The 26,072-nt window shown below is 33.8% G+C and overlaps 1 protein-coding gene across 3 annotated transcripts in view; it reads left to right on the top strand.

Moving 5' to 3' along the window:
* TECRL (trans-2,3-enoyl-CoA reductase like) overlaps positions 1 to 26,072 on the top strand; it is a 121,665-nt gene that overhangs the window by 5,289 nt on the left and 90,304 nt on the right. For all 3 annotated transcript variants that reach the window (XM_021938587.2, XM_021938586.2, XM_021938588.2), the window contains exon 2: positions 23,089 to 23,140. In XM_021938587.2, coding sequence (XP_021794279.1) covers positions 23,089 to 23,140 — 52 coding nt within the window. The remainder of the gene's footprint in view (positions 1 to 23,088; positions 23,141 to 26,072) is intronic.

Raw genomic sequence — 26,072 nt, 5'->3', positions numbered from 1 at the left:
TCTCTAATGCTTCTAATAATAAAAATAACAATTATCCTCAGAAAACAGTAGAAACAATTATAGGGTAGTAAGAGGGCATACCAATTGTACCTTTGTAACCTTAGAAATTTTGACAATTCTTAATTTTTGACATTTCTATTTTAATACTTTACCTTGTACATGATACTTAGCATATTTATGCCTTAGTTTGTTCATCTGTAAAATGGGAATAGTATCTGCCTTAGAATGGCCACATGGCAGTTTTCAGAATTTCATGTACATGCAAATGACAGTGCCTTCTCTTTTTTTTTTTTGTCTTTCTCTTCATTTTTCCTTCTCTTTTCCTCCATCTGCTCTTCTGCCTCTTCTTCACATTCCTGCCCCTCTTTTCCTCCTCCGCATGCCCCTTCAGTCTTCTTTTTCCTATTTCTTATGATGTTTCATGATATAAGAATTAATCAAAAGCATATGGGAGTTGAATTCAGAAAGACTAGTATATTAACATAAATCTGAGAGTGTGATTTCTTTTTCCTTAGGCATGGTGTGGTATCTCTGACTCTTATTCATTTTTTATGGAACAGGAAGGCTTTCCTGGAGAAGTTATATTTATGTGTGTCCTAGATAGTTTATAAGAAGAATATAACTGGGAGATATGCCTGAGGCTAAAATAATTTACTAAAAGGAAACCTATTTCCTATTAAATCAAGATTGAATGAGTAAAGTTAATACTGGAAACACTTGTTTAAAAACATACATAAAGCTTAAATAACATATCTGTCTATGGAAACTAGCAGTGAAGTGGTGACTATATCAAGAGAGACATGCACATTTGAGAGAGCTCTGCCTGCTTTGTTATTCAAATAGTTTAGATTACATGAAGCTTATAATGAAATGTATTTGCTAACCTTAAAATGCATGAATTTAATGGGAAAGACAGATAACACATTTAAAACAAATTGCAATATAATAAATAGCATACACAAGTTTAACACAAATTATACTGAGAAGTCTGGGGAAATAATTATTTTATGTAGAAGAAATTTAGGTATGAGTATGAGAGTCAAAGAATTGTTTAGCTGAAGATGGCACTTGAAAGGATCTTAAAAAATATGTAGTATAGAACATTAGCCTGGTTGAGGTCAAAAGAGCAACCCAGGAAGAAAATTTAGGATATCCAAGAAAAAAGAGGCAGGAAAGTAGTAAGCCAAGCCTCTTGGGCTGGTGTAATTAAGTACATGGTTTGATACCTCAAAATGGAGCAAACTGAGATTAAAATGGTATAGCTGGGACTGATGAGAGAGGGTCTGATTGCCTTGGTAGGGCGTTTAAACTAATTTTCTTTGAATAGGGTAATCCATATTTTTAGATCTGCCTTTCAGAAATTAAATCTGTCAACTATGTAGAAGATAAAATGTGTAGTAGAAACCCTGAAGACAGTTCTGTAAAAGGAAGAAGAAATCTTGTGTGAGCTTGTTCAAGACTGCTACATTTGGGAGGCAAGATGGTGTTGGGATCTGCTTGGTTTTAAGACACTCAACCACCTCACACACTTATCCAGGTTGTGACATTGAGCAAACTTATGTTTTCCCTTATATTTATTGCATTAGGCCATTCTCACATTGCTGTAAAGAAATATCTGAGACTGGGTAATTTATAAAGAAAAGATGTTTAATTGGCTCACAGTTCTGCCGGCTATACAGGAAGCCTAGTGGCATCTGCTTCTGGGGAGGCCTCAGGAAGCTTCCAGTTGTTGCAGGATGCTAAGGGGGAACAGGTACTTCACATGACCAAAACAGGAGAAAAGAGGAAGAAAGAGGAGATGGCACACACTTTTAAACAATCGGATCCTGCAAGAACTCACTCACTATGAAGACGACAGTACCAAGAGAATGGCACTAAACCATTCATGAGAAATCTTCCCCCATGATCCAATCACCTCCCCACCACGCCCCACCTACAACACTGGGAATTCCATTTCAACATGAGATTTGGGCAGGAACAAATTCCCAAACTGTATTTTTCTGCCCTAGGTCTCCCCAAAATCTGATACCTTTCTCACACTTCAAAATACCATCATGCCTTCCCAATAATCCCCTAAATTTTTAACTCATTTTAGTGTTACCTCAAAAGCCCAAAGTCTATAGTTTCTCTGAGACACAGCAAGTCTTTTCCGCCTATGATCCTGTAAAATCAAAAACAAGTTAGTTACATCCAAGATACAATGGAGGTACAAGCACTGAGTAAACATTCCCATTCCCAAAAGGAGAAACCCACTAAAAGAAAGTGGCTACAGAGTCCAGGCAAGTCCAAAACCTAGTAAAACAATCATTAAATCTTAAAGCTCCAGAATAATCTCCTTTGATGCCATGTCTCACATCCAAGACACACTGGTTTGATAAAGTGAGCTCCCAAAGTCTTGGATAGCTCCACTCCTGTGGCTTTGCAGGGTTCAATCCCTATGGCTGCTCTAACAGGCTAGTGGGTTGGCATTGAGTGCCAGCAACTTTTCCAGGCAAAAAGTGCAAGCTGGTGGATATATCTTTCTTGGGATCTGAGGACAGTGGCCCTCTTCTTACAATGTCATGAGGCAGTGCCCCAGTGAGGACTCTGTGTGGAAACTCCAACTTCACACTCTGCAGTGCCCTAGTAGTGGTTCTCCATGATGGCTCCCCACTGCCCTAGTAGAGGTTCTCCATGATGGTTCCACCCCTGCATCAGGCTCTTGCTTGGACACCCAAGCTTTTTCATATATCCACTGAAATCTAGGCCATGGTTCCCAAGCCTCAACTTTGGCACTTTGTGTACCTGCAGGCTTAAAACCACATGGAAGCTGCCAATGCTTATGGCTTACACCCGCTGAAGCAGCATCCCAAGCTGTACCTAGGTCCCTTTGAGCCAGGGTTGAAGCTTCAGCAGCCAGGAGGCAAAAGCACTGTCCCGAGTCTAGGCAAGGCAGCAGGGCTCAAAACCTGGCCCAGGAAACCATTCTGTTCTCCTAGGCCTCAGGGTTTATGGTGGGAGGGGCTGCCTCTTAGATCTTTAAGATGGCTTCCAGGACTTTTTCTCATTGTTTTGGCGATCAGCACTTGCCTTCTTTTTAGTTACACAAATTTCTCTAGCAAGTGGTTGCTCAGTAGCCTGCTTGAATTCCTTCTCAAAAAACTCTTTCTGTGCCACATGGCCAAGCTACTTTTTTTGCAAACATTTTGGCTCTGCTTCGCTTTTAAATATAAGTTCCAACTTCGAGTTATTCCTTTGCTACTGAATCTGAAATTAGGCTATGAGAAGTAGCCAGTGTACATCTTCAACACTTTACTGCTTAGAAATTTCTTCCACAACCAGAGGTGTCCAAGGGAGAGAATACAGTCGTGGGTTCTGAGCTTCTGTTTCTAGTGACAACTTTCTTTCCTCACAAAATTAGCATTTAAATAAATGAGCAGTTATTTATGGCAATGTTAAGTAACTTTTATAACTTAGGTTCATGATCCATGTATGTGATCAATTAAGTATTTAAATATAATTTGGCTAAAATATTTAATTTACAGGGCTTAAAAAATTCATGTTTGGCTGGGAGCAGTGGCTCACTCCTGCAATCCTAGCATTTTGGGAGGCCAAGGTGGAGGGATCACCTGAGGCCAGGAGTTCGAGACCAGCCTGGCCAACATGGACCAGCCTGACCAATCTGTTCCTACGAAAAATAAAAATTAGCCAGGTGTGAAGGAGGGTGCCTGTAATACCAGCTACTCTGGAGGTTGAGGCAGGAGAATCGCTTGAACCCAGGAGACGGAGATTGCAGTAAGCTGAAATTATGCCACTGCACACCAGTCTGTGTGACAGAGTAAGACTGTGTCTCAAAAAAAAAAAAAAATACATGTTTGTTAATTTGTTGACTTGTAAGATTAGGAAAATATTTACATTTCATGATCTCAAAATTTTTTTAATCTTTTAAAGAGATCAATGTTGCCTACTTCACAAAGTTATTTATGATGATAAAATGTTTTTCTGTGTATATACAAAGTAGTACCTGCTGCATAGTAAATGCTCAATAAATTTTCTCCTCCTATTTCCATTTTACTCTCTTCCACCACGTAGTGTAGTATAGTGGTTAAGGACAAATATGGAAACACTCTGTGTTCAAATCCTATCTTTAGCTTGTTAACTATGTGACCTTGTTAAATAACCTTGTTAATTATTATTAACCTTGTTCATATCTACCTTGGGTCACAGTATTTTCATTTGTAAAACATAAGTAAAATATATATCTTAAGCCACGGGAATGGTATGTGAACTAAATTTTTAAGGAAAGATAAAATTCTTGGACTAGTGCCTATGACTGCCTTTTCTACATTAAAGTCTGTGGAATGAATACATTCTGAAAGCGTATGTCCACTACAACTATGGAAGATTAAGCTTTCTACTGTCGCAACACTGTAATCAAATTAATTGTTTAAAAAATCTAGCTGCACAACAATGAGAAAAATGGTGCTATCATCATGTCTGATAGTTGCCTCTTCTATACCATAAGGAGCAGAGGCTAAGCTACCTGCCATACTGCAGTGGAGAGGAAATTTTTATTATTATCTCCAATGATGATTTCATAGTCACTGTACATAGCAGGTCATGTTGGTAATGAAAGTGACATTATAATTCACATAACAAAATAGTTGATAGTATATTTTTAACATTAGATGAGCTGACCATTTTTATTTATCTTATTTTGCCCAAGAAATGAATGTCTTGGTTAAGGATGGAGAGAACATATTTTGTTTGAAGAAGGAAAAATTAAATTACATTTCTTATCATATTTTCCTACTCCAAAAAAGTCTAGATTTTCCAACAGCATTATATATATGTATATTTAGACATATACATAATGCTTACAATATATATGTAATATCATGTTTTTATCTAGCTAGCTCTTCAGAGAGAAAAATAATATGCATGATGGATTCTTATATAAGACTCAGAGAAAATATTGTAATCGTAACTGGGACTCTGATCTTCTTGAACACTCCAGATAATAATTTTTTTTTTAATTTTAACAATTATTCCTTGAGTCTATAATTTCTAAACACAATCATATATGATGCATTAACAATAAATATATTAGATTCATTATATTTATTTTCTATAAGATAGTATCTCTACTCAATACAGAAGCAGAAATGGGAAAGCTATGAACTCTAAGTCTGATAAAATATATTTTAAGAAACTAAAATATCCTTATATTATTTTCAATTTTAATGTCCTTAGGAGGGCGATGTAATCAAAACAACTTAATTCCTCTTAAAAGGAGGAATTTGTAAAATTATAATATTTTGAAAGTAACTTTTCCACTTGAACATCTCTTTGATTACAAGGTTGTGATGGATAAGGCATTATTTATCTTTCCATACACATGGAAGGAATTCATGTTCCCCCTTTTGCAGTCAAAATCACATTTGGATTTGGAATCACCTCTGTCCCTTTGGAGTTGGATATGATCACATGATGTGCTTTTGAAAATAAGAAAATGTAAAACTAAGTGATCCATGTCCTTTTTTGCCAAAGATTTCAGTCAGGGAGAATTTGGGATATTTTCCCCCTCTAATTTAAATGCCAAAAGTCTTCTAGGTAATAGGTTTACTATCAATTATATCACAGAATTTAGTAACAGAAAAAGACTGAACTATTGGTAGAAATGTAGCGTCATCAACCAATCACTATTGTTTCCAGACTCTGGGATTCCGAGTTTGTTAGTCAAGCACAAACGACACTATAGCACCACCTCATTCCTAGCACCAAGTTATGTTCTAAGCAGGATAGCAGAGTGACTAGTATATAACTTGGTGCTAGGAATGAGGTAGTGCTGTAGGACATATTTAAATGATGAGAGATGGCTTACTGGTTCATTGTCGAGTAGTGAGATAAACATCAGAAGCTGGAAAGATGAAAATCCAGGTCATGCTGTGGTATTTTGTAAAGTGTTGTGTACAGTAACTTATAAAGTACAGCACAGACCTGATGAAATTGCTGATCTAGAAAAAAAATTGTTAACACCACCTGTGGTATCCAATATAAATTGGATGCTTATGGCAATGCATTTCAGGAGAGAAGAGTTTATATAAAAGCTTGTGACAGACAATAAATATAAAAGCAGAGTTTAAGTCTTAAAGTCAAAATATCTATCAGCCTCGACTAAAAAAAAATTACTTTATAAGCTTTAAAATCATTGCTTTCTCCCCAAATGCTTGGGGGTAGGAAATGGGCTCTAGGAAAGCTGATAATGTCTTTTAGTTCATAGGTTGCTACGTTAAATAGGCATATCTTATATCATTCAGAGAGTCCAGTGTTTGAGCTCAATGTCATGATTAGAAGGAGTTTGGCATTTCTTGAGGATATGGTGTGTGTATTTTGAAAATGTAAAGGAGATTGGACTAAATAGTTGATGATCAGAAGTGTAGACTCAAATATTACTATTTTTATTACGGTTTGTAACTGGTTCTCACACAGGAACATGGTAGAATTTAATTCACCTACCTCCTGAAGTAACATGTTTTGTGCTGATGAAATACGGGTGAAAGGCTTACATTTATTACCAGACCAAAGCTGGAAGAACCTAACCTAATTTAATTACCCTTTCTTTTAGCCTTTGTCTTAGACTCAGTCAATGTTGCAGATGACTTCTGCTTTGTCAGTATAGATTCTAAAGTGAGGAGAATGCAGGTTAGATACACCAGTCAATCTGTGATGTATAAGTAGTATGTGTAGAAAATAAGCGTGGGCTATTTTAAGCCACTGAGTTTTGCAACACAACCTAGACTAGTCTAGCAGGTGTATTCAATTAAATTTAAATTAAAGACAGCTTTTGTAATTTTGTCAGTTTATTATTAAATATCCTTCAATCATTAGAAGAACCTATAACAAAGAGAAAGACTGTGAGAGCAGTTTTCTTTATCATTGTAACATATTTCTTCTTAAATTATTGCTTGTATATCAATGTCATCTCTTTCATTTAAAAATGGGAGGCATGTTTATAAAGTGTTTTATTCTTCACAAAAGACCATTCAATAAATTGGTTATATTAGTTAATCTATTCAGTCTATGTTAATGTCTTCAATGAATGTACCTACTATATAGTAGGATCTCTAGTCAATAATATTGACAATAAAGACAGCAGAAATGAGCTTATCTTAAATATATAAAGTTGTATCGAAAGAATGACGAGGTTTCTTAGATAATTAAGTTGAATTGTCACAGTTGATATAAAGATTCTGGATTAAAAACTGTTTGAGTGTTGATGTTATTAATGGGGTAGACACAGTTTTTTGCCTAATACATATAGCACTCAGTTCTGGCCATTTAACTTTGAAATTACTCTGAGACAATCATGCAGACTTGTTAAACATCCAGTTGTATGTGTAAGTTTTCAGTTGGTGCTGGTAATATACACTTGAAAATATGAAAATATATGACATTCAAAGTAACAGGAATGAGTGAGATCAACTTCCTTGATAAAACATAAGCTATTTTTACATAGGATCACCAAAGCAATTCAATTATGTTTTGAACCTTCATGGTTCATTTAATCAACAAACTTTTTTTAGAATTTCAGGCATATGAAATGATAAATTTTTCATTGTTCTCTATAATGTCAGATACTCTGCATTTGTTTATATGTTGAGGACAAATTCTTCCAAGAGCATGTAATCCACATAGTTAAATTTAAAAAGTAATGCAATCATTTTTAGTGGCTGGCAATATGTAGTAGCATTTATGAGGACAGTGAGCCAATGATGCAGAAATAATTGTAGCCTCTATCTCTGTGGTTTGATGTCAAACAATTCATTAGTGATATGAACTTTCTAAAATTGATTTTCCTCCCTAATTATTTTTGCTTGAAACTCATTTCATATTTGCCACATTTAAAATCTGTAACATAAATCTTTAAGTAGGAAAAAGAAATATATGACCATCACTTCAAAATTTGAAGTGCTCTAAAATTTTGAAATCAATTTTAAATCTGTTATCTCTCAGGGATACAGGATGTGCTGTTCCTTTAAGTCAATAGATTTAATCTAGTTATCTTTTTTAAAAAAACACACCACTTTGACCATCTAAACAGTATACAATTAATAAGAGGACTGCTCAGTTTAAAATAAGCAATGATTCCAAATAATCAATAATGTGCAATAACAAAAGTCTAATCCTCTCTCATATGACATGTCCAAAGTGGATGAACTGTAGCTTTCCTCAAAGACCTATTTATTATGGAACAGATTAAATTAAACAACTTTTGTCTTTATTATTTTCAGTTTCCAAGTAGAATGAACACAAATGTGGTGAACTCATAATGGCTCTTAAAACTTCTGCTTAGATGCTAAACTTGCAACTTCCTCTTAACATTTCACAAACCAATCAAGTTACATGATCATGCTCCACTTTGACATGCTGAAAATACAAAATATTCTCTCTGAGAGAAACGCCCAGAGAGGGACCACAGCGATTTGAACATTTATAACCTTGTAACGTTAAATAAAGCCTCTTTGCATCAAAAATATTTACTCCAAAATTCATGTGCTAAAGTTCATTCACTTTAGTTATGTTAGGAGCCTCCATTTTTCATGCAAATTTTATTAACCTGTTTGTTCAGTTGGAATAATTGTAGTCGCCTGGCTTCTAAGCCAGATAGGTGAGACCTGTAACAGGCAAATACAAAGACAAATCTAAAAAAATAACAAGCAGCAGCTTTGAGAACATACACTCATAAAATAGAAGTCAGTAGCTCCCAGATATATGAAAATTTATAATGCTTTGTAAAGCATGGCTTAACATGGACATACTTCTTCTGTTTCTATTCTATTGGCCGAAGCAAACCAACAAGCTAAGTCCAATGTCCACCAGCCACCCTTTCTAATAAAGAGGAGGAATAGAATAAATATTTGCTAAAATAACCTAATTTGTCACCAATTTTCAGTTTCCAAGAACTTTTTAAATTATCTTTCATTTTTGAATAGGCATGTATTTATTTTAAAAGTTGAATCAATAATTAATAATCTATCAAAACAGTAGTACCAGGACCAGATGAATTAATTGGTGAATTCTACCACATATTTAAGGAAGAAATTACACCCATTCTCTACAACCATTTTGTGCAATATTTCCTAACTCACTCTGTAATGGCAACATTACCCTGATACCAAAAACAGAGAGGTTATAAGAAAAGGAAATCACAGAGCAACATCCCACAAAAATATAGATGTAACAATTCTCAACAAAATATTAGCATATGAATTTAACACTGTATAAAAAGAAGTATTCTTTGCAACCAAGTGGGATTTATCCTACTTGTGCAAGAGTAGTCCAACATTTAAAAAGCAATTAATGTGGTTCATCACATCACCAGGATAAAGTAAAGAAAATCACACAATTTTATCAATAGACACAGAGAAATTACTTGACAAAATCCAACATTCATCCATAATAAAAGTCTCAATAAAGTAGGAATAGAGGGGGAACTTCCTCAACTTAATAATATCTCCAAAATACCTACAGGTCACATCATTTTTAATAGTGAAAAATCCAAAATTTTCCCAGCAAGATCAGAAAGAAGGAAAGGATGTTTAGTCTCACCACTGCTGTGTGGCATCTTACTGGAAGTTCTAGCTAATGTAAAAAAATGGAAATAAAGAGTTTACAGATGGGCAAGGAAAAATTAAAAGTCTTTGCCAATGGTATGTTTGTCTGCACAGAATATCTGAAATAATTGGCCCGGAAAGTCCCAAGCAAACAAACAGTGAAACGAAACAAAAATAACCCCTGAATTATGATGCATTTTACGGCAAGGTTTCAGGATACAAAGTTAATATATGAAAGTCAATCACATTACTATATTGTATATCCTAGTAATGAATAAGAACAATTCAAAATTATATATAAAATAATCATGTGTAATTGTTATTTATGCATACTTATTCCCATTATTTATATTTATTTATTTGTATTTATGTAATTCACATTACTAATTAAAATTAAAATACTTAGGTATAAGTCTAACAAAACATTTACATAATCAATATGAGAAAAACTAAAATACTCTGGATGTGAAAGAAACTGAAGAACTAAATATATGGAGAGACACTTTATGTTTGTGGATAGGAAGATTCAGTATTTTCAAGATGTCAATTCTTTCCAAATAGATGCACAGATGTAACGCAATCCCTACTAAAATCCCAGCAAGTTATTTTGTGCGTATTAACAAACTGTTTCTAAAGTATATATGCAGAGGCAAAAGATCCAGCATAGCTAAAACAATATTGACAAAAAAGAACCAGGTTGAAGAATTGACGTTACATTACTTCAAGGATTCCTCTATAGCTATAGTAAGCAAGACAATGTGATATTAGTGAAAGAAAAAACAAATATATCAATGATACAGAATAGAAAGCCCACAAATAAATCTATCTAAATACAGCCAACTGATCTTTGACAAAGGAACAAAGGCAACATAATGTAGAAAATACAGTCTTTCCATCAAATAGTGTTGGAGCAACTAGACACCCATATGGAAAAAAAAAAAAAAAGTATTTGGACACATCTTACACATTTCACATAAATTAACTCAAAATGAATATCAGACCTAAATGTAAAACACAAAGTTATAAAACTGTTATGGTGTAACAACAAAATCTTCATGAACTTGGCGTTGGCAAAGACCTTTTAGAGATGATGCCAAAGGTATCATCCATGAAAAAGTTAATAAGATGGAATTCATTAAAATTAAAATTTCTACTCTGTGAAAACCAGTACCAAATCAATGCCAAGAAAATAAAAAGACTAGAAACAAACTGGAAAATATATTTGCAAAAGTCATATCTGATAAAAGACACACACACACACACACACACACACATATATATATATATAAAATATAGAAAGAACTCTTAAAATTTATCATACTTGTGCAAGGCTAGTTCAACATTTAAAAAGCAACTAATGTGGTTCATCACATCACCAAGAGAAAGTAAAAAAAAAAAATTGCATAGTTTTATCACTAGATACAGAAAAATTAAAAACCAAATAACCCATTTACAAAATGGACCAAAGAACTTAACAGACACTTCACTAGAAAAGATACACAAATGGTAAATAAATATACAAAAGGATACTCTACATTATATATCATCAGGAAAATGATAATGAAAATGATAATGTGATATTACTGTGAACCTTCTAGAATGGCCAAAATCCAGAACACTGACATCATATGCTGGGAAGATGTGGAACAACAGGAACTCTCATTAATTGCTTTTAGGAATGCAAAATGGTAAAATCATTTGGAAGGCAATTTGATGGTTTCTCACGAAACTAAATATATTCTTACCATACCGTACAACAGTCGTCCTACTTGATATCTACTCAAATGAGCTGAAAACTTATGTCCACACATAAATCTGCATAAAGATGTTTATGGTAGCTGCATCCACAATTGCCAATACTTGCAAACAACCAAGATGTCTTTCAGTAGGTGAATGGATAAACTATTACTCAGAGACAGTCGAAGGTTATTCAGCATTAAAGAGAAATAAGCTATTAACCCATGAAAAGACATTGAGGGAATTTAAATGTGTATTACTAAGTGAAAAAACTCAATCTGAAAAGGCTGCATACTATGATTTCAACCATATGACTTTCTGGAAAGGCAAAACAATGATGACAGCTAAAAGGTTAGTGGTTGCCAGTGGGGATGGGGTGTGGAGCACAGAGGATTTTTAGTGCAGTGAAAAAACTGTGAATAATACTATAATGGTAGATATATGTCATTATAAATTTGTCCAAACTTACAGAATGTACCACACCATGAATGAACCCCATTGTAAACTGTGGACTTTAGGGATTATGATGTGTCATTGTAGGTTTATTAGTTGTAACAAATGTACCATACTGGTGACAGATGTTGATAATAGGGGATGCTATGCATGTATGAAGGTAAAGAATACCTTAAAATCTCTGTTCCTTCTCTTCAACATTGCTGTGAACCTAAAACTGCTCTAAAATAAACTTATTATAAAATAACGCAAAACAAAACAAATTGATTTTAATAATTTGTGCCTGAGTAACAGGCTTACATTTTGGCTTGAAATAGTAATTCTTAATTAAATATAAACCCTGAAAAACAGCATAAGTATTACTATCTATCATAAATATAGAGCTTAAAAGACAATGAAAGATAAATCCTCTAATAAGCAAAAGAAAAATTACACAGGAAAAACTACATATCCAAAAATCACTTCCCATACTTTGTCCTCTATGCTTACACATATATATGCATACAGTTGACTTATGAACACCATCGGTTTGAAATGCATGAGTCCACTTATAAATGGATTGTCTTCCACCTTTATCACCCCTGAGACAACAACCAAACCCTTGTCTTCCTCCTCAGCCTACTTGGTATGAAGACGATGAGGATAAAGACCTTCATGAATTTCCATTTCCACTTAATGAACAGTAAATATATTTTCTCTTCCTTATAATTTTCTTAATAATATTGTCTTTTCTCTAACTTACTTTATTTTGAGAATACCATATATAATACATATTATATGCATTGTAATAGTTAATAATGGTATAATTATATAGATGTAATATGTGCTAATTGATTCTACATTATTGGTAAGGCTTCCAGTCAACAGTAAGCTATTAGTAATCAAGTTTTTGGGGAATCAAAAGTTATATGTGGGCTTCAGGATGGCTGACTAGAGGCTCCTGATATTTGCCTCCTACACAAGGAAGGATTGAATCACAAAGCAGATAGGTGATCATAGGTTGAATAGGGCATCTAGGAGAGAACATTGAAATTGAGCAGGAAAGTGGCATGAAAGCTCTGAATCATGAAAGGTGGAGGAAGTAAAGCAAGAAGCCCAGCCAAGTGTGGGGAAAAGGTAAGCAAGAGATTCCCAATGGTCCACATTTTCACCATGGGCTCCTTTAATCTTAGCCCTGGGATAGCCCCTCAGCCCTCACGGGCCCCAAGACTAGTATAAGGAGCTACCTGGAGTCAACACGATGGCATTATTCCAGAGAGGGAGTTCATATTGGATTCCACACATCTCTTAAGACTCAAATTAACTGCTGCACAGTTCCATTTTGAGAGCTCAGTTCCCAATAAATTGTATCCTGCCTTGGGACCCAACAACCCCTGCATCTCCACATTCCTAGAGCCCCACTGACATCCCCTCACATCCACCTAGAAAGCTATGGCAACATGACACCAGATGGGCACAGCAGCTCGGATGGTTCTTCAACACACAGCCTATGCAGTGTCCTGTATCCCCAGGAAACAGGAGGGTGGTGTAGTGCATGAAGGAGACTGCTGTCAGGACAAAGAGAGTTAAGGTACACACTCCCACAAGCCTGAGAGCTGCCTGTTTGCAGCCACTGCAACACTGTAACATTCACCTCCCTAGCAGCAGGCTGCTGCTAACCTGCATGCTTCAGGGTATCTGGGGACTGGCAAAATTGGACGCTATCCTGGGGCTTGAAGACAGGCCTGCCTCACACACCAACGCCACTCCACAGCTGGTCAAACACGCTGTTCGGGAGCTTAAGGATCAATCCACCTGGCCTGCCACAGCTAGTAAGCATATGTACCATCATGGGCCTGAGGACAGGCCCACCTGGTCACCAGAGCCACCAGCCTCTATGAGGATTGTGCAGGAACTGGAGGATTGACCGACCCATCTGTCTGTCCCTGGAACCCACATATAGCATCCAGGAAAACCTGACAGCAAATCCACCCCACCCACAGCCATTTAATGTGTGCATCATCCATGGGCCTGAGAACTGGTCTGCACTGCCCACCACTACCACTGCTGGCTGTGAGCATACCGTTTAGAGGCCTGTTCCACCCACCATAGCCTATGACTGCAGATAACATTGGGGAGAACTGAGGATAGGCCCACTCAAACTGGTACCACCTTTTCCAGTGTCTGTACACATTATCCAGGGGCCTGAAGCCACAAGCACTAATGCATAACTTCCAGGAGCCTGGGGACTGGCCTATTCATGCTGCCAGGGTCCCATACAATGTCCAGGGGTATGGAGATAAACCAGCTACAACTTGTACCCATGCACACCATCAGAGGGCCTGAGAACAGGTCCATACAAACTGGTACTGCCCCTACTAATGCTTGCATGCATCATTTAAGGGTGTAAGGATTGACCCCTCCACCCACTACCACCAGTACTTATAAATGCATTCTAGGGTGCCTGAGAATGAGCCCTTAGCCTACTGATGACTGCACACATTGTCTAGGGCTCTGAGGATTCACCTGTTCCATCTGTCTCCATCAGTGCCTGCATGTGCCTCTTGAAAGCCTGAGGATGGCCCCTCCCAGCCTGCCACCACCACAGTTAATAGCACTCATTTGCATATGTCAGTTTGGGGCCTCAGGACTGGCCCATTCATTCAGTTGCCACCACTGCTGACACCTGTGCATGCTACCAGAGGTCTTCAGGGTTGGTCCACAGACAGGGCTGGCATGAACACCACAAAGCAAGAGGCCTGAGTACCCACCTGCCTATCCAGCTAAATATTGTCACTGTAAGCACATGAGAAGCCTCCAAGAGGCCCAAGAATCATCCCATCTGGAACACTAGTGCCTGCATACACCGCCTGGGCACCCAATGACTGGCACACATAGCCTGCTGCTGACACCACTAGTGTCTAAGGATTACCCACCTGATGTTCTAATTTCCAGTAAAGTCTCACCACAGCCTTAACCTACAAGTGCAGCCTAAGCCTCTGAGTACCACACAGACAATACTGATGATGATTACAAAGTAAATCATACAGAAACTACAATACTGCACACACAAGAATCAAAGACTAAGTGCCCTGTCCAACCAACACTATAAGGACATCTACAGGATAATTCTTTTTCCTTGAAAGCCAATCCATAAAATTAGAAGAAGCAACTGTTAACATCAGATCTGCAGATATCAGCATATTGAGGCAAGAAACAAGATAAAACGAGAAATCATGACAAGAAAAGTAATAATTCTCTGGCAACAGATCTCAATGAAAAGAAATATATGAAATCCCTAAAAATAAATTCAAAATAATATTAAAGAAGCTTAGTGAGATATAAAAGAGCACAAACAATACAAATAAATTAGAAAAAAACATTTATAATCTAATGAGAAACTTAACAAAAAAGATAGGTATAATAAAAAAGATTTAAACTATACTTCAGAAACTGAAGAACTCAATTAATTAAATAAAAACACAAAGGAGAGGTTCCACAATAGACTATATCAAGCAAAAGAAAGAATTTCTAAACTTGAAGACATGTCTTTTGAAATAACCTAGACAAACCTAAAGAAAATAATAAAAAATAATGAAGACAGCCTGCCTGACATATTGGGCATCATAAAGCAACCAAATATTTAAAGTTTGAGTGTTCCAGAAGAGAGACAAACAGAAGTATAGAAACTCCACCTAAGGAAATAATAGCTGAAAATGTCCCATCTTGCAAGATGTAGCCATCCAGAAACAGGAGCTTAAAGATGCCCAAATATATCCAACCAAAAATATATTATTTAAGACCTGTTGTAATCACACTGTCAAAAATTAAAGACAAAGAGAGAACACTAAAAAAAAAAAAAAAAAAAAAGATAAGAGAAAAGCATCAAGTCACATATAAAGGAATCTTCATCAAACAAACAGCTAAGTTCTCAGCAGAAACTGTTAAGGACAGGAGAGAATAGAATAACATATTAAAAGTACTGACAATCAAGAATACCATATGTAGCAAAGTCATCCTCCAAAAATCAAGGACAAATAAGGTATTTCCCAGATAAGCAAAAACTGAAAGAAATCATTACCACTAGACTGGTCCTACAAGAGATGCTTAAGAGACTCCTACATGTGAAAGCAAAAGGATAGTATCTACCATCATGAAAATACAAAAAAAGTATAAAACTCATGTGGAGCAGACACAATAAGAAAGGGAAGGACTCAAATGTTACTACTACAGAAAACAGCCAAACTGCAATGACAATAATAAAAAAAAGAAAGGATCAAAGTGTGTACAGAATTGGTTCCTTCTGGTGGGTTCTTGATCTCACTGACTTCAAGAATGAAGCCGCGGACGCTTGCGGTGAGTGTTACAATTCTTAAAGATGGTGTGTCCATAGTTTGTTCCTTCAGATGTTCAGATGTGTCCGGAGTTTATTCCTTTTGGTGGGTTCGTGGTCTCGCTGATTTCAAGAGTGAAGTTGCAGACCTTCACAGTGACTGTTACAGCTCACAAAGTTAGTGCAGACCCAGAGGGAGCTGCAGCAAGATTTATTATGAAGAGTGAAATAACAAAGCTTCCACAACATGGAAGGGGACCCCAGCAGGTTGCTGATGCTGGCTCAGGTGGCAAATCTTACAACACATCAAAAATATAATACACTATGTTTAAGTGGGATTTATTCCAGTAATAAATGTATACTTCAATATATGCAAATCAATAAATATGATATATCGTATCAACAGAATGAAGGATAAAACTCATATGATTATTGTAATGGATACAGATAAAGCATCCAATACAAGGCACAATCCATTTATGATAAAAAAAAATAAACTTCTCTACAAATTAGGTATGGAATGAACATATCTCAACCCTCAACATAAAGGGCATATAGGACAAACCTTCAGCTAACATCATTCTGAATGGCAAAAAAACGAGAGTCTTTTATCTAAGAACTGGAACAAGACAAGGATACCTACTCTTATTCAACATACTACAGGAAATCTTATTCAGAGAAATCAGGAAAGAAAAAGGAAAAAAAAAAAAAAGGGCATCCAAATTGGAAAAGTGGAAGTTAAGTTGTCCTTTGTAGATGGCATAATCTTATATGTGTAATGACATAAAACCACCACCAAAAATATTTTAGAACTGATAAATAAATTCAGTAAACTTTCAGAATACAAGATCAACATACAAAAATCAGTAGCATTTTTATACACCAATGAGAAACTAGCTGAAAACTAAATCAATAATTTAATCTCATTTACAATAGGCACCAAAAAAATTAATTAATTAATTAATTAATAAAAATAAAAGAAAAACAAAAACAAAAACAAACAAACAAAAAAACTCTGAATAAATTTAACCAGGAAGAGGAAAGAACTCTGCAAGGAAAACTGCAAAACTCTGATAAAAGAAATTGAAGAGCACACAAACAAATGGAAACACATCTGATGCTAATGGATTAGAAGAATTTATATTGTTAAAATATCCACACCACACCACCCAAAGCAATATACAAATTCAATACATTTCTTACCAAAATACCAATGACATTCTTTACAAAATAGAAAAACAATCTTAAAGTTTATATGGAACCACAAAAGATCCTGTATAGACAAAGTAACACTGAGCAAAAAGAACAAAGCTGGAGGCATCACACTTCCTGACTTAAAATATACCGCAAAGTAATAGTAACCAAACAGCATTGCATTGGTATAAGAATAGACATAGACCTATGGAACAGAGAACCCAGATATAATCCTTGCATTTATAGTCAACTGATTGTCTTCAAAGGTGCCAGCCAACAATATACATTGAAGAAAAGACAACTTCTTTAATAAATGATGCTAACAATACTGGATATCCACATGCAAAAGAATGTAATTAGACACCTATGTTTTATCAAACACTAAAATACAACTGAAAATGGATTGGAAACTTAAATGCTAAGACCTCAAACCATAAACTGATAAAAGAAAACATAGGAGAAATGCTTCAGGACATTAGGCCAAAAAATAATAATAATAATAACTAAGACCTCAAAAGAATAGGTAGCAAAAACAAAAATACACATATGGGAACATATTAAAATAATAAACTTCTGCATAACAAAGGAAACAATAGTGTAAAGAGGCAAAAGAGTAGGAGAAAATATTTGCACACTATTCATCTGATGAGGGACTATTATTCAGAACTAAATAAGGAACTAAAATACCTCAATTCCCAGAAGCATAAAAACAAACAAACAAATTATTCCACAGAAAATTGGGCAAATAATCTGAATAGATATTTCTCTAAAGAAGACATACAAATGGCCAACAGATATATAACGATCAACATCACTAACATCAGGGAAATACAAATTAAAGCTACAATGAGATATTATCTTGCCCAACAACCGAGATATTATCTTACCCAAGTATGAATGGTTACTATGGAAAAACAAAAACAAAACCAATGCTGGTGAGGATGTAGATCAAAGGAAATTATTATACACTATCAGTGGAAATGAAATTAGTACAGACATTATGGAAAAGAGTAGAGAGTGTCTCAGAAAACAAAAATAGAACTTTTATAAATTCCAGACTTCCACCCTGGGTATTCATCCAATGCAAAGCAAATCAATATATCAAAGGGATACCTGCATCCTCATGATTATTGAAACACTATTCACAATAACCAAGCTATAGAATCAATTATTATTTGCAACAACATAGATGTAACTAGAGGTCATTATATTAAGTGAAAAAAGCCAGGCATTTAAGACAAATATTGCATGTTCTGATTCATGTGTCGTGTTTTAAAAAGAAGTTTAACACTTTAAAAAGTTTATCTCATGAAGGTACAGTATATATTTACCAGAGGCTGGGAACGACAGTGAAGGAATGAAGAGAGGTTAGTTAATGGGTAGAAACATACAGTTAGATAACAGAAGTAGCTTCTACTGTTTGATAACATAGTAGGGTAACTATAATTAACAATTAACATATATTGTATATTTAAAAATAGCTAGAAGAGAGGATTTGAAATGCTTCCAACACAAATAACTGGTAAGTGTTTAAGGTGATGGATATTCTAAATACTGTTTTGATCATTTCACAAGTTATATACATATTAAAATAGCGCATGAACCCCATAAATATGTATAATTATTAGATATCAATACAAATTGTTTTAAAATATGCCTACATGGAGGGTTGGCACCTCTGCATTGTTCAAGGGTCAAGTGTGTGTGCATGTGTGTGTGTGCACGCGCACACATAAATAACAGACCAGTAATGTTTTAGGCTGTACTTCTAAGTAAAATTTACACATAATTTCCTAGAAATAAAATTTTTCATATAAAAGAGCATTATTCAGATAAACTTTCTTTGGTAAATAATATGAGAAAATCAATTTATATGTTAATTTTTGCATTATTTTTCAATAGAAAAGGCATAATTGATATTAACCAAATTGTCATTGCAATATAAAAAGAAACATTTTGTATGATACAAAAGCAGGATATGTGTGTATGCATAGATATATATATACACACATACACATATATATACACACACACACACACATCGTTTTACTTAACAAGGAGCTAATTTTAAATAATTTAGTTTATAAATAAATGAAATTGATATAATATAAAACATTTCAATTTCTTAGATAAATAAAATTCAGTTAAATTTAAAAGGCGAAAGGTTTATACGATCTGAAGAGAAACCATAGTATAATTCAGTTAAATTTAAACATCTAAACCTTGTAAAAACTCATATTTTTTCAGATTCACTGTGTACTGTCAGTTTTATTCGTAGTGAAAATTCTTGCTATTCTACAAAATACTGAACACATTTTGAATGTATAAAAATTATTTTCCGTATATTGCTTACTTATCTGAGCAATCTTAAGGTTACTTATTAGTAAAATAACATTTGCTTACTGAGAAAATCCTTGTCCATTCTGAATAAAATATGCAAATATACATTCTATTTGCTAATCTACTACCTTCTTTTTGTTTGTTTGTTTGTTTGCTTGTTTGAGATAGGGTCTCGCTCTGTCACCCTGGCTCCAGCATAGTTGGGACTACAGACACATCCCCCATGCCCTGCTAATTTTTTTTTTCTTTTCTTTTTTTTTTTTTTTTTTTGAGATATAGGATTTCCGCCATGTTGCCCAGGCTCGTCTTGAAGCCCTGGACTCAAGTGATCCTTCTGCCTTAGTTTCCAAAAGAGTTTATTCCACAAGCCTGAGCCACCAAGTCTGGCCTAAAATCTTCTAATGGAAATTCTCAAAGCTATTTTTTTTTCATTTTCCTGAATTAATCAGCTTAACATGTGATTTTTTTGGGCAATTTTCTTCCTTGTGTCTTGAAGAACAGCTCTGTTTAGGTAGGAAACCTGCACAGACATTTTGTATTTCTCTGTGTATCTGTGTCTGCATTTTCACACCACTATATCTAATTATTTATATCAGTTAATCTTTCACTTTGGTTTTATTTCTATACATTTACTTTTAGACAAGTTCTTTGTTTTAAAAAAGTTTACTGACAAATTTAGGTTTTTATACTACAACAACCCCATCAAATGAATGTCAAGTGGTTGCTGTTTTTCATTATAATTTAATTTTATTGCTCTAATCAGGATGTGCAGTATTTTGGAGACATCTGTCCATCTTAAGAATTTACTGTGAAAGTGGCTAAAATATGGTTTTAAAAAGAAGCAATATTATAAAAAGAGGTTTCTGTGAAAAACTGTAGTAAATGCATATTGGGCACATTCAAACAAATTCTAGATTAAATGCTTGAATGAAAAAAGCTTTTTTGTTTTCATCAACTTAAATGTAGAGAAAGTAATAATAACTCAAATTTTAACTATAATCAGTTAAAATTTAGAAGTAAATTTTTGGTTTAACTACCATCATTTGACTTCCCTACTCACTATTTTAAGACTCATATTCTTTTAAGAGAAAGAAACATTAATGAAGGGAATATTAAAGTTTCAAATGTAGAGTTTCACATTCTCCCATCTGTATAATTATGGAAATGAATAAATTATCATGATGATAGTTTATCCTTTTTAAGATGTTGTAAAACTGACTAAGAAGTGGAGGTTATGATAACTAAACTCCCTGATGAAGCCACTGAGACATCAATTTAGTCATCAGAAGCTCTTATATGCTCAGTTAATTATCATATTTTCCTCTCTTTGTGCTTTCAGTACAACTAAAGGACTGAAAAGAGCAGAAAAGCACAATCCTGTGCCTAATTTAATACATGTCTGAATCGTTTAGTAGTTAATTTTTCTGATTTATTTTGTGCAAAATTACTGCAGAAAGGGCAGTTCTCAAGGATTTATTCAAAATCAGCACTTTTCTAACACATGAAAGTCAAATGAATTTTTTCTAAAATGTTAAGAGCTTATAATACATCCCTATTACACATGAAGGTTTCTTTCAGGAAAATGATGTTAGCCTTGAAAATAAGAAAATTCAAAGTAAAATGCATATACCAAATTAGAAGGTTGTCAATTGCATTATTCTGGTGTGGAGAATGGCATACAGCTTTTGCATATCAGATTAAGAAACTTTTATCTTACTCTGTTTTTACATGTTTGCACTCACAGCTTTATTTCTGACTTCTATAAAAGTTAATTAAAACTTATTGTATGCTCTGTGGTGTACTACATGACAAAACAAAGCAACAGTAATACTAGGTCATTATCCTCAGCTCCGTATAGATTGAGCAACCAATGCATAATACAAGATAATGGCCCTCGTAAAGTGCTAGATGAACACATATCAAACCCAAATTGAGGGATTATTGATCATGAAAATTATTTTTTATTTAAAATTACATGGTCCTTGATATGACTAATGGACAAATATTTGTTACTCTAGGGAATATCATGCGGTCTTTACTCCACTCTGTCAGAAAAAGCAACATATAAAGGTGCTGAATGAATAAGAAACATTGAGATGAAACAATGGACACTGTTAAAACAATATTTTAAAAATTAAATTTAAATATTAAAGGTTAATAACCAAAATTAAAATATATGCAAAAGTATATAAATACATATTACTCTCCCTATAAACTGTTTTAAAATTTTTTTCTAACATTTTTCAGAGAAGAGCAATGCCATGAAATATTTATAATTTTATATACACAGAATGTTTTAGGACCATTTTGCTATTAACAGAATAACACAAATTGGAATTCCTATTACTTTTTAGGGTTTAAATCTTATAACTCTCTTACTTAGTAAATCATGTACACACAGGAAATCATAAAAAAATTCTGAACAGTATACAGAATGCTTAGCCACAATCCTGTTAAGTAGAGGGTGAGATATGTAAAAAGAGATGTATTTGTTGTTATACTTTCAGTGAATAATAAAACATCAAACATAATGTAACAGTATTAAGAACTATATGGTTCTTATGGACTATTATGCACCAACATTTTATGAGTTTTTCATTTAACCCTTTCAAAACAGCTATAAGGGGATTTTAGTGTAGCATAAATAAATCATGTAAACACATGATTATAATAAATTTCACTAGTATCATATGCTTATTCAGGGAAAAGAAATATATTTTCTTGAATTATCATGAAAATGTCTTTTGAGATAAATTCAGAAAGTCAAAAAAGTACTGTGATGACTTGAAGTGTTTGTATGGAACTTTAGTCCTCAATAATTTTAAAATTTAGAAGAATAAAAATATTTTATCCATTTTTTAATTTATAGAGTTTGTTTTAGTTATTTAGAACCAAATATTTTGACAAATTACTATGTACTTAAGGAATAAAAAAAAAAATCTCATGCATTTTAATGGACATTTAGTACTTTTATTTGGGGATTTAAATAATGTCAGTAGGGGGCTTAAGGTTACTTTTGTCTCATGATATTCAGAGGTAAACATTTCTCTCATTTGTCCATATAAATTAACTTCACATCTTCAGGTACTATTGCTATACATTATTTTAGTTTCCTGTGCATTAAGACATATTTTTAATTGATAGTTTTATGAGATGTGGAAAAATACATTGAATATTTTGGACAAAGAAAATTCAAAAATATATCTTAGGGATAAAAATTGGATTGAATTAATGTGTTAAAACTATTACCGTTGTATACAAACTTTTTTAAATTATATTTTTGCTGATTGCAACATTTCAAGTTTGTCAAAATAGTAATCACTAAAAAGAGATAAGCCAAGCAAAAATTCTTATTGTGTAAGAATTTTAGGATATATTTAAAATTTCTTTTCCTTAAATGGATAGAAAACAAATTAACAGTTTTTAAAAATAACTCTATTTTCTTTTCCTTTTCAGGTGACACAATCATCTACTATTCATGATGTTAAGCAAAAGTTTCACAAAGCATGTAAGTTGTATATATTATTTAGAATTTATATTACAGTGCTTTATTTTCAAATAGGTTTTAATTTTTCTATAAGAGCAAACCATAGTTTTACAAGGAGCTCAGAAACGATAGTTTGCTTAATATTCCTTTGGCATAAATATTCTAGTATTTAACTCTGATTGACCCTTTAATCGCCAGCATTTTAAATTTTTCTTCACAAAGTTGTTTTTAATTTATATTTAAACTTCATTGTATTATAAAGAGAAATTTTGTGTATACTAAAGACATTAATTGATACAAGTATTTATTTCTATTTAAGCAAAATATTAGGCACATTTTTACTTCCTATATTTATACTGGTCAAGTATCATTCACATAGAAATCCTTCACACTATTCATCTAAATTATAGTGTTTAATTTTATTAATAAATTTACATCATGAATTAGTCTCTTATTTACTTAAAAATATTTATATTTGATGTATTTCAATTATATTTTTATTTTTATACTTTCTCAATAAAGTTTACTCCAAATGTTAAATATAAAAATGTCTATAATTATTGACAAATATTGTTTTTACAAACTTTATTTTTGGAGCAGCTTTTGTTTCATAGAAAAAATTTAAATAGAAAGTGCAGAGATTTCCCATATAACCATGTCCCCACACATGCCTGGCCTCACGCATTATAAATATCCCTCACAGAATGGCACATTTGTTGAAATTAATGAATACAATGGCAGACCATGATAACCAAAATTCTATTGTTTAAAGTTCTGAAACTGATCCAATAGTACCATAGACAGTTATTTTTGTATAAACAATGAAATTGATCCTTTTGTTCTTAAAGCTTGATACTTTTATTTTATCTGAGTTCCTTCCTCAGGAAAGGGTTCCTTAGCCCACTCAAAAAGTATCAAAGAACTAAAACTCACCAGGTCATCACATCCAGACAATAAGATGCTAGGCCCCTCATTCATCATAACTGTGTCCTTTCCCCTCCATAGTTCCTGTTTTCTTACACAGTTACATCTCCTCCCTGTTATATAAACCCCTGGTTTTAGTCAGTTAGGGAGACAGATTTGAGACAGCTCCTATCTCTTTGGCTGCAGCACCCAATTAAAGCCTTCTTCTTTGGCAACACATATAGTCTCAGTCACTGGCTTTCGTGCTATGAGCACCCAGACCAAGACTGAACCCCTGGAATTTTGCTAACGGTTCACATTTGGTGTTCTATATTCTATGAGTTCTGCTAGGGAACATTTTTAATATTTTAGATTATTTAAACAATGTGTATTTTGTGAAAATAATCATGAAACTCACAATTTAATGCACTAAATTAATTACACTTCACAGTAAATAAGTAGAGCTCTCATATTACTTTATTTTAGGACAAACAGATAAATTACTGAGTACTTCTCTACATATGGCATTATGCCAAACATAAAGACTAATTCAGTAAACGCAGAAAACATGCCGTAAATTGTCAAAATAGTCTTATGTGGAAGACAATATATTCATCTAAAGAATGAAGAAATAAATTGCAAATAGTCAATGTACCTAAAATTTATAAACATTTGAGTACAATCTATTTAAAATTTGTAATTAAACAGAAAGCCTATACAGGAAGGAATAGAATTGTTTGAAATACGCTTACTCAGTTTAAAATTCTCGAGGAAGTTGACATTTTTTATTTTGCCATGAAGTGATATAGGAATTGGTTATGCTGAAGAGCCAGAAAAGCATTATAGTAAGGGACAAAGAACAAAGCCAAAAAGATCTCTCTCTCTCTCTCTCTCTATATATATATATATATAAAAGTGGATTTTATATATATATATATATATATATATAAAATATAGTGGATTAAATTTCTAACTATTGCATTATAGTTTTTAGCTGTATCTTTATAACAGTATTTTCTAATACATTGAGCTTTTTATCAAACTCATATTTTTATCTAATCACATAAACTATATGAGCCATGTTACTCTGATTATCTCTATAAGTATTTTTGCTGTATTTCTACTTAAAATAAGTTTATTTTAATAGTTATTTCTATCATAGCATAAAACATGGATCTCATTAAGCTAGTAATTGAATTGAATTGCCACCTTTGAAATGACTTAGACCAATTCGATCTAATAAAGTGTCTCCAGAAAGTTTAGATTACAGTAGTAAGTAGGAAGACATTTGAAAATGACTTTAATATAGAGTAAAAAGATGTAACAAGATAATTGTATGTAAAACAAAAATAATGAAATCTTATTTATATTGTTGGAAAATGAGTACATGAATCAAAGTCGAATTTATATGTAAAAGAATGTGCAGTCACCCTGACGAAAGAAAGCATTTTTTTTTTTTTTTTTTTTTTTGAGACGGAATCTTTCTGTTGCCCCAGGCTGGAGTGCAGTGGCCGGATCTCAGCTCACTGCAAGCTCCGCCTCCCAGGTTTAGGCCATTCTCCTGCCTCATGCTCCCGAGTACCTGGGACTACAGGTGCCCGCCACCTCGCCCGGCTATTTGTATTTTTTAGTAGAGACGGGGTTTCACCGTGTTAGACAAAATGGTCTCGATTTCCTGACCTCGTGGTCCGCCCGTCTCGGCCTCCCAAAGTGCTGGGATTACAGACTTGAGCCACGGCGCCCGGCCAAAAGTATTATTTTTATAATAATTTATGTCAACTAATAGACATAGCAATTACTTGAAATCTTAAACTTTTAAAGGAATGCTGTTTGTATTTGTGTGGTTTAGAGCCTGCTTCTAATAATTAGGAAACTGAAGTTAAGCAGCTTACAAAAATATCCTAGAAATGTCCTGTTGCAAAAGTGGATAGCTGACAATACAATAGTATAGTTAGTTTCAATAGCTGTGTCAGGACAATAATTATTGATAGCTATTATTTTATTTCGCTTTGTAAGTACTAATCTTTAACATCTTTACTTAAATTGTGAC

The sequence above is a fragment of the Papio anubis genome, chromosome 3, assembly GCF_008728515.1.
Source record: "Papio anubis isolate 15944 chromosome 3, Panubis1.0, whole genome shotgun sequence".
NCBI classification, from domain to species: domain Eukaryota; kingdom Metazoa; phylum Chordata; class Mammalia; order Primates; family Cercopithecidae; genus Papio; species Papio anubis.
The sequence above is the reverse complement of the archived record's forward strand: the minus strand, read 5'-3'. Positions and strand labels throughout refer to the sequence as shown.